At 36.8% G+C, this 14,405-nt stretch overlaps 2 protein-coding genes and 1 long non-coding RNA gene across 3 annotated transcripts in view; 1 reads left to right on the top strand and 2 right to left on the bottom strand.

The window, feature by feature from the left end:
* Positions 1–14,405, bottom strand: part of LOC145332665 (uncharacterized) — a 140,436-nt gene that overhangs the window by 36,988 nt on the left and 89,043 nt on the right. The gene's annotated exons all lie outside the window — the stretch shown is intronic.
* The window catches only part of LOC145332650 (uncharacterized), a 41,318-nt gene that overhangs the window by 629 nt on the left and 26,284 nt on the right, over positions 1–14,405 (top strand). The window contains exons 2-5 of the mRNA XM_080177657.1: positions 136–213; positions 8,258–8,347; positions 12,921–13,045; positions 13,585–13,725. Of these exons, the coding sequence (XP_080033783.1) occupies positions 136–213; positions 8,258–8,347; positions 12,921–13,045; positions 13,585–13,725 (434 nt within the window). The remainder of the gene's footprint in view (positions 1–135; positions 214–8,257; positions 8,348–12,920; positions 13,046–13,584; positions 13,726–14,405) is intronic.
* Positions 663–6,044, bottom strand: LOC145331862 (uncharacterized). Its single transcript, XM_080176708.1, has 8 exons — positions 5,951–6,044; positions 5,386–5,431; positions 3,877–3,934; positions 3,223–3,270; positions 2,715–2,794; positions 2,201–2,261; positions 1,692–1,761; positions 663–958 (listed from the first exon to the last, which is right to left on the bottom strand). Exons 1-8 carry the CDS (start codon positions 6,038–6,040, stop codon positions 944–946), a joined length of 468 nt encoding a protein of 155 aa, XP_080032834.1. The 5' UTR covers positions 6,041–6,044; the 3' UTR covers positions 663–943.

Genomic DNA, 14,405 nt, shown 5'->3' with positions numbered 1-14,405 from the left:
AAAGTCTTCCGTTAAAGTTTCCGAACATATCAACCAATTTTAATTCTGGAAGGGTTGATTTTGTTCGGGGATGTATTTATAGTTAATTATTGATTAAGCGTCCATTGTCTTATCCCTTAAAATTCATATTTGTAGGTTTGATCAGAAGTTTGATGATTTCCGGGGAAAGGAAAGAGATTTGAAAGATGAACTAATGGAGCTTAAGAGAGATAGGTAGGTATTTATTTCCCTGTATGGCTTCGAAACCGATTCAGGGGTGTATATTCCGCAAATTTGTAAAATTAAAGAGAACTGAATATTTTTTCCATTTTTCTCCCCTCCTTGTTGAAAAAAAACTAAAAGAATATGTGGGAGGGGGGGGATAATATGAATAAAACAAAGAGTTCTGAAAATATTTTTTCCCCTGTGTTGAAAAAAACTAGGAGAGAAAAAATTATTGCCGCAGGGGAGAAAATAAATCTTGTTCAGAATATACACCCCTGGATCGTGATCATGGGTTTTTTATTGGAAGTGGAAGAGTGATTATTCGATCGGAATAAAAGTTGATTCTTTTACTATAGCCAATAAAACTACCTATTCTAAATTAAATTTTTTACGCTTAAAGATGCTCCATAATGATGGGAACGTTGGCACTAGAAAGTTAGGATGGCAAGTAATAATAGTTTGTTATGGTGTAATCTTTATTTTAAATGAAATTAACAATGAGTTATTTATCGCATCGCATTATAGACAGCTTTCCGTGGATAATAAAATGATAGTTATAAGATTAAAACTAACTTTTTGTTAGCCGAGTGGCCGAAGGCTGTGTCTTTAAATGATATGAATTTTATTTTAACATATTTGTATGTAATACGATGTTATACATAATACAGAATTTTTAACTCTAGTATGGTTGAGAACCGGTTCAAATCCAGCGTATATTAATCGGTTTCAGTGGTATCTCTCACGCGCATGTCACCTGAACAATAATAATTTAAAGAATTTAGAAGCTAAGCTATTCAATAATTCACCTTGCATTATGGCCGGGCAATCCGCAACACTACTATTGGGGAAATGCGACATTAAAGATACTTATTGAAGTTTTTTTTTCATGTAGGTTTTTGTGTTTTCTATGATTACAGATTTGTAGCATATTTATCTACATATACCCGCGACCGTGGCTCAACACGTAGCGCATCCGCTCGTCGTCGGGAAGGTGATAGGTTCGAATCTCGGGCCGACACCGCGTCATAACTAAAGACGTTAAAAATGGTTCCTACTGCTGCTATGTCAGATGCGCGACATAAATAGTTAAGAGTAGGGGGAATGCCTTGGTTCAAAACAGGCGCAACTCGTTACCATGCACAGTTGGGACTTCTCAGACAAAGGTTGTGCATCACAGAGAGTTGGTTGTCTGATGGATGTTACTTAGCCTAATATCCTTGGGTGTTTGGACAGAGAAGGGTGCGTTAGTCATCCTTAGTTCTCCTGGATTGCTGGACCAGGACCTGGACAGTACATCAAGTCGATAAGGTCCGGTACTGCAATCCCGCCCGTACGAGGTAATCTAGGTAAATATTTATCTACATCATTCTTTTTATGTTATTCGCATTGTCCGTTTCTCCTTAAACGATTAGATAATATAGGGGATAAAGAGATGTACTCCCCAAATAACGAAAGGGTTATTTTGTTAATCATAATTGGAAGTGTACCTTGAAAGTAGGATCCTCTATCCATTCCTCATTGTTCAAAATTTCCCAGCCACCAAAATTCATATCCCAGCTGAAAAATAAACAAGGATGACAACATCCATAAGTAGTAAAAGTAACTTAGTAAGGCTAATATTAAAAAATAAAATATCCTGAAACTTATTTGAAGCTCCCTTAAAAATGAGACATATTTCGGTTCAGTAATTATCGAAATCTGAAGCTTCAGACTAAAAACGTTAAGACTTTATATTATAAAATGTTATTAAGTACCTAGGTATTAAGATTTTTTTGTCATTTTTGAGCTACTAGTGGACTTTAAAAAAATTAAATTAAAAAATACATACGGATAGTTAAATCCTTTTGCATAGTGATGGGAATGTTGATAAGAAGTTTCAGCCTTCTATCTTAAATAATAGCAGAGAAAAGCACGTTTCTAGCTTCTTTGTCTCTTACGGACGTACAGACGGACGGCCATTTTGCCATAGAGTAGCTTCGCTACTATAAATACATACGGACAGTTAAATCCTTCATAGTTGGTGTTGTGAACATAAACATTAAATCCCGCAATGCTATCTGAATAATTTACATATATTCCATCGGTTTCCCTTAGAGTGCCCTGTAGAGCACAGGATCCCCCACCATCATTTTTAAAATAAATTGAAAATAGAAGAGGGAAAAGGAACGCTGCCAATTTTTCTTTGGTTTATTAGATACAAAATATACCTCTCAAAACAACTCAATGGACAGACAAACATCCTGTTACTATAAAACTAACCTTCAGCTACGCCCCTAGAGGCCTCAAGGGGTCGTATAATGATGTTTTTAAATCTATGTTAATATTAGCTGTTTACCAAAAAAAAAGTCATTTTTTATTTATTTGCGATTTTGGTACGAGAACCCTACCCTAAAACAGCTGTAAATCTTCCCAGTGCCTATGAGAAAAGAAAACCATATCGGTTTATTACTTAGCGAGATCTTTAGGTACAAACAAACAGACATCCTGTTACTTTATTATAAGTATGATACCTGCCACAGCCCACATGAGGTAGAAAAAGTTTGGGTTCGAATATTTCGGATCAGGGGTTAGATAGTAGGTCTCGCCAAAACTAGACAGAAAATGGCTTTAAAAATTCACAGGGGTGTATATTCTGCATAGAATTTCTGGCTAAGGAGGGGGGAAGGGGGAATGGAAAAAATAGTATACGGAATAAAAAAGATTTCAGCAGGGAAAAAAGAATCTTGTTCAGACATTACTGATTACATATATTAAACATATATGTATAGGGTTGCTTCGCTAATAATATTATACCTTGTTGTTATAGGAAATATTATTCCAATAATTTGTTTAAAAGGTTAGAAATCAGCATGTTTTTAATAGACTTTCTAATAACGATTATAGAGCTGCTACGCTTTATAAATCTTACCCAACTACTACAGGAATTGCCATGCAAAGTTTGAAATCGATAGGGTAATCTGTTACGGACGGACCCTAGTTATAGAAAAGCTTCGCTCCCATGTTAATAGGGAAGCTAACCTGAAGAATGGAATAATATCATTCCACATTGATCCAGCCAGCTTGTATCTGGAAGGTGTAACAATTTTTTTTCCAGTATGGCTTCAAAACCGATTAATATCCGCTGGATTAGAACCGGTTATCAGCCATACTAAAAATCATTTAAGTATAGCATCGTATTACAGACAGCTTTCCGCGTGGAGTGAAAAATTTTAGGCTCGATTTAACAAAACTGGTTTTAATTTTATAATTTTTAGTTTGATATCCGTGGAAAGCTGTCTGAAATACCATGTGAAAAATAACTATGACTGCAAAAACTAATGTTTCAATATTTTGAAGGGTTGTCAAATAACGTTTACGTATTATTATGATTAAACTCTTCTATAGCAAAGATATATCTTTTAAGTATACTTCAACTAATGCCTAAAAACAAAAGGTCTTTTCCTTCTAAGTACCTTGTTAAGTTCAGAACCCCTCTCCACTTCCGTCATTTTTTAATAAATTGAAAATAAGGGTGGGTAAGGTTTTTTTCTATGTATTACTTTAGATCAGGTTAGGTTGTGTTGTATTGGGTACTTGGTAAGGGACATGCATAGCCTCACAGTACTTAATATTAAATGAGGGTTTCATTGTTCGACAGGCACTCCCAGGGAAAGGACAAAACAAGAATATTACCTGCCCAACAGTTGTGGTGCCATTTCAGCTGTAAATCCTGTGGAGCGTATCTCGAGTTCTATATAAGGGGGGGTCTTAATGCAAACATCTCGTAAACAGTGAGCAAATGGCACTTAAAATTCGAATTTAGATCTGAAATTTTGCATGAGTAATCCTTGGTAGGTAAGTAACGGCTAACGGCTCAGCCGTTTAGCCGTTTTTTGGCTATTTTTAGGGCAAATCTGTCATAAAGGGGGGGGGGGGGTTTAATGCAACCATCTCGTAATCAGTGAGCAAATGACACTTGGAATTCGAATTTCGATCTGAACTTTTGCATGAGTAATCCTTGGTAGGTCTATTTTCCCTAAATCGAACAAAAAGTTGGAAAAGTAACGGCTAGCGGCTCAGCCGTTTTTAGTCAATTTTCAGGGTAAATCCATCATCAATTACGTAGGAATCAACTTTTTAAAACATATTTTTGGTTTAATTCATGTTAAATGATAGCAATAACCATTTTTAAAACTTCTAGCACCAACAGCTACCGTGTAGAACCGTTTGATAGCGTTTTGGAGTAGAAAAGAGTATTATGTTGAGAGAGGTTTCGTGTCTAATTTGCAATATAGATATCAAAAAAATGACAAAACAGCTGAGCCGCCAGCCGTTAGCCGTTACTTTTCCAACTTTTTGTTCGATTTAGGGAAAATAGACCTACCAAGGATTACTCATGCAAAATTTCAGATCAAAATTCGAATTCTAAGTGCCATTTGCTCACTGATTACGAGATGGTTGCATTAAAAAAAAACCATCTAGAGGAGAGGGGGGGGAGGGAGGTACCCTTCCAAAAAGTAAAAATGAAATTGGGGGGGAGGGGTGTAATTTTTTTAGAAGCGATTTCTCTTTGACCTCCCTAGAAATAGTTATAAACCTTCCCGGTACCTTTGTCAAGCTGGAGAACCATATTGGTTCAGCGGTTATTGGTACACACAGACAGAGAGACATTTTGTTACTTTCACATAAGGATGTAAATAGTCAAAATTTTAAAATGCTGGCATTTTGATGATTACCCGCATAAAATATACACATTTAAATAGGGGCTATTTGACTTTTTCCTTAACAATGTGTTGAATCCTTTGGTAAAAAAATTAAAATTGGTACAACACCCTTCCCCCTCCCCTCACACCTTGGAATGTTAAATGTTTATTCATTTTAGTTTTAAAAAGTAAAAAATAACCCCTCCCCCCCCCCCCTAAAGAAAAAAATATTTATAAAACTTCCCAGGACCCATGAGAAGCACCAATGTAAAGTAGAACCGTATCGGTTTATTGGTTAGCGAGATACTTTTTTACAAACAGACACAGACAGATCCCAGATTACAGTCAACATTTAAAAATACTGGCATTTTGATGACCCGCAAAAAATACATTTTTAGCCTCTTCGGGGATAACAAAACTGGTTTTAACCTTTGAATTTTTCATTTAATAACCGTGGAAAGCTTTCATTAATACGATGCGATAAAATAACTATTATTACCTTGACATTCTGAGCAGGAAACAGATTTCAAAGAACCATTATTAGCCTAAAAGTTTCTTTTAAAAGCTAATCTTTTCTATATTTAGGGTCGTCCGTCCGTCAACAACGGATAGCTCTTATGATTAATTTAGTCATTTGGTCATGTTTTTGTTTTTCTATCATGTTGTTGTTGTAACCCTGATTCTCTAAAGTTAGGGTTCATATGCAGACGGATGATTCCTGTAGCAGTTAGGTACAATTTAGAAATATTACAATCAATACAAGAATAGTTATTTTTCGCATCGTATTATTAACAGCTTTCCGCGGACATAGAATTTTTATATTTTCGTAGAAAGCTGGATATAATACGATGCTAGACATAGTTTTTTCGTATGGATGAGAACCGGTTCCTATCCACCGGATTCGAATGAATACGAGAAAAGTATTATTTCTATTTTTTTTATTATGTGATTGTCCCGTTAAAATGATTTTTACATAATGATTCGAAGACTATTGTACAAGGTACAATGTTATAATTGAATCATAACTATAATCAAGTCCTAAAAAGATACTTAAGATTGCTTACCTGAAGATTAAATTCACTTGACATACGACTGGCTGATGTCAAACCGTAGCCGCAGACAAAACTCAAAGTAAATACAAGAATTTTCTGCATTTTGCTTTCTTAAATGAATAAAGAATTGCAAGTTTTTAGCTTTTACATTAAATGTTGACACACATACATATATACTAGTGGCTGCGAACCTTCAAATGTGTAATATGGTAAAGAAAAATGTCCTAAAATCATCCCAAGGATTAAATTTGTAATAAAACAGACTAAAAACCATTTTGGGACCTATGTGAAACTTGATAATAATATAATAGTATATTAGTAAATATTCAGTAAATTTAACCATTGAAAACACAGTAAAAGAACAATGTTAATGGTTAGAACGTGTACAAATTTCGGTATGATGGGGCAGTTATTTATAAACAACACAAGTGGATTCGCCTCTAGCATCTAGGGGCTCTTCATAAAAAGGGGTAAGAAATAGATTAAAACCACCTTGGACCTATGTGAAGCTTCCCTAACAGGAATAACTCAATCAGTTCTGAAATCTTAAGGTTCAGACAAAAAAAAACCTTACTACTTTTAATTTAAAAAAAAACTGTGTTTCAATAATGAAATGAAATCCTAAACTAATCTGTACACTAATACATTTTAAACATTAAAATTTCTTATCTTTCATTTATTTTATTAACCTAAAAATATCAATAATTGCAAAAAAAATCTTGCAAGATTCAATATTGAGTGAATTGACACATTAAGTTTTGAAGCATAGTGCAAGTTTATTCACACTATGGCTTCGAAAACGCTGGATTGGAACCGGTTCTATGTCATATTGAAAAAATCATGTATATCATCGTATTACAGACAATTTTCCACGAATATTGAAGTAAAAATCATAAGATTAAAACCAGTTTTGTTTACCTAAGCCTTCGGCCCCTTGAGTTTAAATTTTCAATTTGATAATCGCGTTAAGTTGTCTATGATTCGATTCGATTCGAGTAGAAATTAATTTGAGTGCGGTTTTGCATCATTTTGAAATCTGCAATTTTCATTAAAAGAATAGTTATTTCTCGCATCGTATTATAAACAGCTTTCTGCGGATATAGAATGTCCAATTATGAGATTAAAACCAGTTTTTTAGCCCCGTGGTGCCGAAGGCACGGCCTAAAAAAAACTGGTTTTAATCTTATGATTGTACATTTTTATATTCGTAGAAAGGTGGATATAATACGATGCTAGACATAGTTTTTTCGTATGGATGAGAACCGGTTCCTATCCACCGGATTCGAATGAATACGAGAAAATAGCTTGCAGTAGTTTTATTGGTTGTTTGTCTGCTATAGTTAATTTTGTTAATAAAACTTGTATTTTCAAAATTATGTCATATTGAACAACAGGGGTGGATTCTTAAAAAAATTTGCCCCACTAATAGCTTAGTGGGGCAAAATTGTTTTCGTGAAAAATCCTCCAAAATCACATAAAAAAATCTACAAAAATTAAATAAAATCTTATGTTCATAACCCTCCTATCATTTTGTTTAATTTTTGTAGATTTTTAATGTGAGTTTGATGGATTTTTCACGAAAACAATTTTGCCCCACTAAGCGATTAGTATTGTTAATATAAAGGGAGGAGTAGGTTGCGCTAAAAACCCATAAAGGTGTGAGTTTTAAGGCTTAAAAATAGTAGTAGAACGATAATATTCACTAAATATGTGTATTTCTTATTAAAAAGAACTATAGACAAAAAAATTTATTTTAAAAGTTAACTTGAATTTTTATCGTTCTACCACTGTTTTTAACTTAAAACTCACAACCTTTACGGATTTTTAGCGCAACCTACTTCTTCCTTTAATTATTTTGCATATTTTGTATCAAATTATTATCACAAGTAAACAATTTTGTTGCAAAAAATGATTTTATATGTATAAAACAACGTGACTATATTTGACACTTTAGAGTGGGTTAATCTTAAATTTTCCTTTTTATATCCGCGGAAAGATGTCTATAATACGATGAAAAATATAACTATTGTTGATTTTAAAATGGCACAAGTTGCCATATAAATTCAGGGAGGGATAAGACAATGGTCGATAAATTGATGTACTAAGGCCCAATAATGATACACAAATTTGCCCCTTCTGTAGATTACAATAAGTGGTTGAAACGTTTGGAAACTTAATGAACCAACCGTCAAAATTGAATAAGAGTCCTCAAAGTTGTTTAGCCAAATGAATAAGAAAACGTTATAATAAAACTTTGGGGACTGGTGTGATTAACAGCCCAATTTTCCCCTCCCTTCCTAATAAAAACTTTTTTTTCAGGATAAGGGGTGAGGATGCCCGTGGAACATTTGGGCGGGGGGGAGGAGGCAGACATAATAATGGCGGGGGTGATGTCAGCCAGAGAAAAAGGTAAACACATATCCTAGTAGCATAGCTACTCTATAATTGCTTGAGCTCATGTCTGTACGTCTAAACGAACGTAAGGGGGGGGTTTTTAATGCAACCATCTCGTAATCAATGTATAAATGGCACTTAGAATTCGAATTTCGACCTCAAATTTTGCATGAGTAATCCTTGGTAGGTCTATTTTCCCTAAATCGAACAAAAAGTTGGAAAAGTAACAGCTGGCAGCTGGCGGCTCAGCCGTTTAGCCGTTTTTTGCCTAATTTCAGGGCAAATTCATCATTAATTACGTAGGAATCAACTTTATAAAACATATTTTTGGTTTAATTCATGTTAAATGATAGCAATAACCATTTTTAAAATTTCTTGTACCAGCTGCTAAACGGCTAGAACCGGCTGAAAACGGCTGGGAGCTGCCTAGAGTATGAATAGTTGATAGGGCATGTGACATGTCTAGGGGTAGGTTTTTATGGTTGCTGAGCTCAAAAATACTACCAAAAATAATGGCAGCTCAATCATATGGCAGCTGGGTAACGGCCGCTGCTGAGCTGGGAGCTGCCAAGAGTTGAATGTGTAGATAGGGCTTGTGACATGTCTAGGGGTAGGTTTTTATGGTTGCTGAGCTCAAAAATGCTACCAAAAATAGTGGCAGCTCATCAATATGGCAGCTGGGTAACAGCTGCAGCTCAGCTGGTAGCGGCCAAGAGTAGAATGGGTAGATAGGGCTTGTGACATGTCTAGGGGTAGGTTTTTATTGGTGCTGAGCTCAAAAATGCTATCAAAAATAGTGGCAGCTCATCCATATGGCAGCTGGGTAACGGCCGCTGCTCAGCTGGGAGCAGCCAAGTGTAGAATGAGTAGATAGGGCTTTTGACGTGTCTAGGGGTAGGTTTTTAGGGGTGCTGAGCTCATAAATACTATTAAAAATAGTGGCGGCCCATCCACATGGCAGCTGGGTAAAAGCTACAGCTCAGCTGGGAGCGGCCAAGAGTAGAATGAGTACATAGCGCCTGTGAGGTGTCTAGGGATAGGTTTTATTGGGTGCTGAGCTCAAAAATACTACCAAAAATAGTGGCCGCCTATCAATATGGCAGCTAGGTAACAGCTGCAGCTCAGCTGGTAGCGGCCAAGAGTAGAATGGGTAGAAAGGGCTTGTGACATGTCTAGGGGTAGGTTTTTATGGGTGCTGAGCTCAAAAATGCTATCAAAAATAGTGGCGGCCAATTCACATGGCAGCTGGGTAAAAGCTACAGCTCAGCTGGTAGTGGCCAAGAGTAGAATGAGTTCATAGGGCTTGTGACGTGTTTAGGGGTAGGTTTTCATGGGTGCTGAGCTCAAAAATACTACTAAAAAAAGTGGCCGCCCATCCATATTGCAGCTGGGTAACAGCTAAGCTTAGCAGTCAGCCGTTATTTAAGACTCATTGACTATTGGGACTATTGAAGGATAACCAAATATTGAATATTTCAGTATAAATACATTATTGTCATTTTATATTATTAATAACAACACCTTATCAATGTATTGATTTAGTTGTAAAACGGCTGAAATTGGCTGAGAACAGTTACCAACAGATAAAAGTAAACAAGTAAAGACATAGCTTGTGATGTGTCAAAGAGGTGTAAGTTTTTATAGGTGCCAAGCTCATTAATACTCCCAAAAATAGAAAAGCCCATCCAAATGGCAGCATGGTAAGGGCTGCTGCTCAGCTGTAGCTGTTACCCAGCTGCCATATAGACAGGCCCAAACTTTTATTGGTAGTATTTTAGAGCTCAACACCCATAAAAACCTACCCCTAGACACGTCACATGCTATGTACTTTTGGCTATTGTTAGCTTTTCTCAGCCGTTTTTTGGTAGTTTTCAGCTCTTGAAACAGTGAAATCTAGTAATTAAAAAGAGTTATTAGTAATATATCCATGAAAAAAAGGTTAAATGTTAATAGGGAGAAGTTTAATTCCACTGAAATAATTAATTTTTTAAGCCTCAAAAAACAGCTGAGCTGTGGCCATTACCCAGCTGCCATATAGAAGGGACGGCACTAATTTTTGTGCTCAGCGTCCATTAAAACCTACCCCTAGACACATCAGAAGCCCTATCTACTAATCTACTTTTGGCCGCTCCCAGCTGAGCTGCAGCTGTTACCCAGCTGCCATATGGATGGGCGGCCACTATTTTTGGTAGTATTTTTGAGCTCAGCACTCCGAAAACCTACCCCTAGACACGTCACAAGTCCTATCTACTTATTCTACTCTTGGCCGCTCCAAGGTGAGCTGCGGCCATTACCCAGCTGCCATATGGATGGGCGGCCACTATTTTTGGTAGTAGTATTGAGCTCAGCACCCATAAAAACCTACCCCTTGACACGTCACAAGCACTATCTACTCATTCTAATCTTGTCCGCTCCCAGCTGAGCTGCAGCTGTTACCCAGCTGCCATATGGATGGGCTGCCACTACTTTTGGTAGCATTTTTGAGTTTAGCACCCATAAAAACCTACCACCTGACACGTCACAAGCCCTATCTACTCATTCTAATCTTGTCCGCTCCCAGCTGAGCTGCAGCTGTTACCCAGCTGCCATATGGATGGGCTGCCACTATTTTTGGTATTATTTTTGAGCTTAACACCCCTAAAAACCTACCCCTAGACACGTCACAAGCCCTATCTACACATTCAACTCTTGGCAGCTCCCAGCTCAGCAGCGGCGGTTACCCAGCTGCCATATGATTGAGCTGCCACTATTTTTGGTAGTATTTTTGAGCTCAGCACCCATAAAAACCTACCATTAGACACGTTACAAGCCCTATCTACTCATTCTACTCTTGGCCGCTACCAGCTGAGCTGCAGCTGTTACCCAGCTGCCATATGGATGGGCTGCCACCATTTTTGGTAGCATTTTTGAGCTCAGCAACCATAAAAACCTACCCCTAGACATGTCACATGCCCTATCAACTCTTCATACTCTTGGCAGCTCCCAGCCGTTTTCAGCCGGTTCTAGCCGTTTAGCAGCTGGTACTAGAAATTTAAAAAATGGTTATTGCTATCATTTAACATGAATTAAACCAAAAATCTGCTTTTAAAAGTTGATTCCTACGTAATTAATGATGAATTTGCCCTGAAAATAGGCAAAAAACGGCTAAACGGCTGAGCCGCCAGCTGCCAGCCGTTACTTTTCCAACTTTTTGTTCGATTTAGGGAAAATAGACCTACCAAGGATTACTCATGCAAAATTTGAGATCGAAATTCGAATTCTAAGTGCCATTTATACATTGATTACGAGATGGTTGCATTAAAACCCCCCCCCCCCCCCCCCCCCTTTATGAACCAATCACAATACAAGATTTGTTCTGTATTATTTTTTCTGTTAAAGGTGTCTTCTTATCTTAAATATCTTCAGATTTTCTAAAAGCGCTACTTTTAGATGAAAGGGGGGAGGCAGATGTGCCACTTTTTGAAACCAAAAGTAAAATGCGCATGATCTCAGCCCATAAAAGAGTTGTAGCTATAAAATTCAGCACAGCAATTGCTTTTGTGGAGAACAATGTGGAACTGTGAAGAAACGGCGGCGGAAACGCCGCTCCCGCCGAAAACCGCCGTTTTCGCCGAAATCGTTTTTTGCCTTTTCTCGCCATAATAGACAATTTTCAATCATCTGAGAAAATTGTTTTTTTAAATTTCCCTTATAATTCACCTGACAAAAAAATATGTCAAGTGAAAATATGAGGGAAATTTTTATGAAAAAAAAATTTATCTTAGATGATGGAGAACTGTTAAATTTGTCGAAAAAAAGGCAAAACAAAATTAGGCGGGAAACGACGGTTTTCGGCGGAAGCGGTGGTTCCGCCGCCGTTTCTTCAGTTCCATAGTGTTCTTCACAAAAGCAACTGCTGTGCCGAATTTTAGAGCTGAAACTCTGTTATGGGCTGAGATCATGCTAGCGACTACACCACTAGAGGTTTCTATGTGCATCTTGTGGTATTTTTTTTCACTGGGTCAGCTATTCTTTAGAATCCTTCCCAAAAATAAAAATAACGAACTTCATTGCAAATCAGAGCAATATAGGTTTTGCTTATAGCGAGATCTTTTTGGTAAAAACACAGACAGACACACATTCTGTTACTTTTATGTAAGAATGTAGAATCTAGTTTCTGCCCCATTTATTTTAAAAAGGGGGGGGGGTGAAAGTGACACTTTTTGAAACCAAAACTAAAAGTCAACAAAGGAACTCAACTAAAAAAGAGTTACAGGTCTGAGATTTTGCATGGCAGTTGCTTTTAAGGGGTACAATATGGAACTGTGAAGAAACAGCGTCGCAACCGCCGATAACCGCCGAGAAAAGGCAAAAAAACGGAAACGGCGGTTTTCGGCGGTTGCGACGCTGTTTCTTCACAGTTCCATATTGTACCCCTATAAAGAAACTGCCATGCAAAATGTCAGACCTGTAACTTTTTTTAGTTGAGTTCCTTTGACTTTTAGTTTTGGTTTCAAAAAGTGTCACTTTCGCCCCCCCCCCCCCCCCCCTTTAGTTCAAATTAAGGGAAGGAGTTAATACGCTACTTATGGATAAACATTATTTCCAGGTCAAGATTTGATGACGATGGGAGTGGTCCCTCCTCATCAGGTGGTGCTGGGGCATTCCAGGGGGGTGCTGGGGCCTTTCAGGGGGGTGGTGGTGGTGCATCCTTGTCTTCTAGTGGTCCTAGAGGTATTATTCATTATTATTGTTCCCATATTATATACTAGCGGCTGCGCCCTCAATATCTAATGGGTTTACTATCGAAGGGGTAGGGAAGTGCAGAAAAATGGCTTAAAACCGTCTCGGGTTCTGTGGGATGCCCTAAAAGGGAAAACTCAGTAGATATTGAAATCTTAAGCTACACACAAAAAGTGCTTACAACTTAACAAAATAGGATACATTAGTTCGATTGTCTGTCCGTTCATAACGCAATGGAAGAGATGTGATTTTCACAACTGGTATTCAAGATAGATGACTAATTTTTGTAAGATTCCCTTTACAAATGATCCTCCAGTTTATATATTTTTTTTACCGTCAATCTGTCTGTCTTAGTACTAAAAATATAAAAAAAAATACTAAAGAAGGATTTCGTGATTTTATTCTCCAATAAATATTTAATAGGATTAACAATTGCTCTTTAAATATCCTTGTCTGTATTCGCATCCACGTGTTTTTTTTGTGCTTCGCCACTTATTTATTGATGTTGTCATCCTTGTTTTTTGTATTAGGCGGCGGTGGATTCAAGTCTGTCAGCTCTGGCTTCGGGCAGACCTCGTTCGGGCTAGACTCGGCATGGGGCGGACCTAACAAGAAGTATGAGAAGAAAATTATGGAAATTATGGGCCCGTCCAGGAATCTTCAACCATTAGGTATGAATAGTTTAGCTTGTTGTTGCTGCGTTACTTCTGGTTAAAATTAATCTTATTATAGCTAGTACCTATATTAGTTCCTCTAACAGCTACGTACAATTTAGAAAGAGTAGCAACATTATAACTATCAACTGTAAGGCATTACATTTTAAATATGATTATTTTAACTTTTTACCTAGTTTTTACAAACAATATTTATGTAATATATAATAATCTCATTCATTTGATTTTTGGAATATGGATTCCTATGACCATTAGGTCATGTAATATAAATGAGACGACATCTCTAAAATCTTAAATATCCTTAATAAGCCTTCAGTATTTAAGTAATTTTGGTAAGATTTCTATAAAAAGGGGGAGGTAGGTTGTGCTAAAATTCCGTAAAAGTGTGAGTTTTAAGGCTTAAAAACAGCAGTAGAACGATAATATTCACTAAATATGTGTACCTATTGTTTATTCCTTATCGAAAAGAACTATAGACAATTTTTTTAAGTTAACATTAATTTTATCGTTCTACTACTGTTTTGAAGCCTTAAAACTCACACTTTTACGGAATTTTAGCACAACTTACTTCCATTTTTGTTTTAACTTCTACGTAATGTTGAATATCAAATGCTTCGGATTTGCGTTTTTCTGATCATTTGGTTTGTTGAGCATTTATGTATGTTGTCATCTTTGTC

This window comes from Acartia tonsa, chromosome 11 (genome assembly GCF_053477335.1).
Source record: "Acartia tonsa isolate MP-2025a chromosome 11, ASM5347733v1, whole genome shotgun sequence".
Classification (NCBI taxonomy): domain Eukaryota; kingdom Metazoa; phylum Arthropoda; class Copepoda; order Calanoida; family Acartiidae; genus Acartia; species Acartia tonsa.
Note: the sequence above shows the minus strand (reverse complement) of the source record. Positions and strands in the feature narration are given on the sequence as shown.

Coding starts and splice junctions, on each gene's coding strand:
- LOC145331862 (XM_080176708.1), bottom strand. CDS start 6,040: ATGCAGAAAATTCTTGTATTTACTTTGAGTTTTGTCTGCGGCTACGGT. Junction 3,935..5,385: donor TTCCTGCTCAGAATGTCAAG/GTAATAATAGTT, acceptor CCCCTTATATAG/AACTCGAGATACGCTCCACA. Junction 1,762..2,200: donor TATGAAGGATTTAACTGTCC/GTATGTATTTAT, acceptor TTTATTTTTCAG/CTGGGATATGAATTTTGGTG.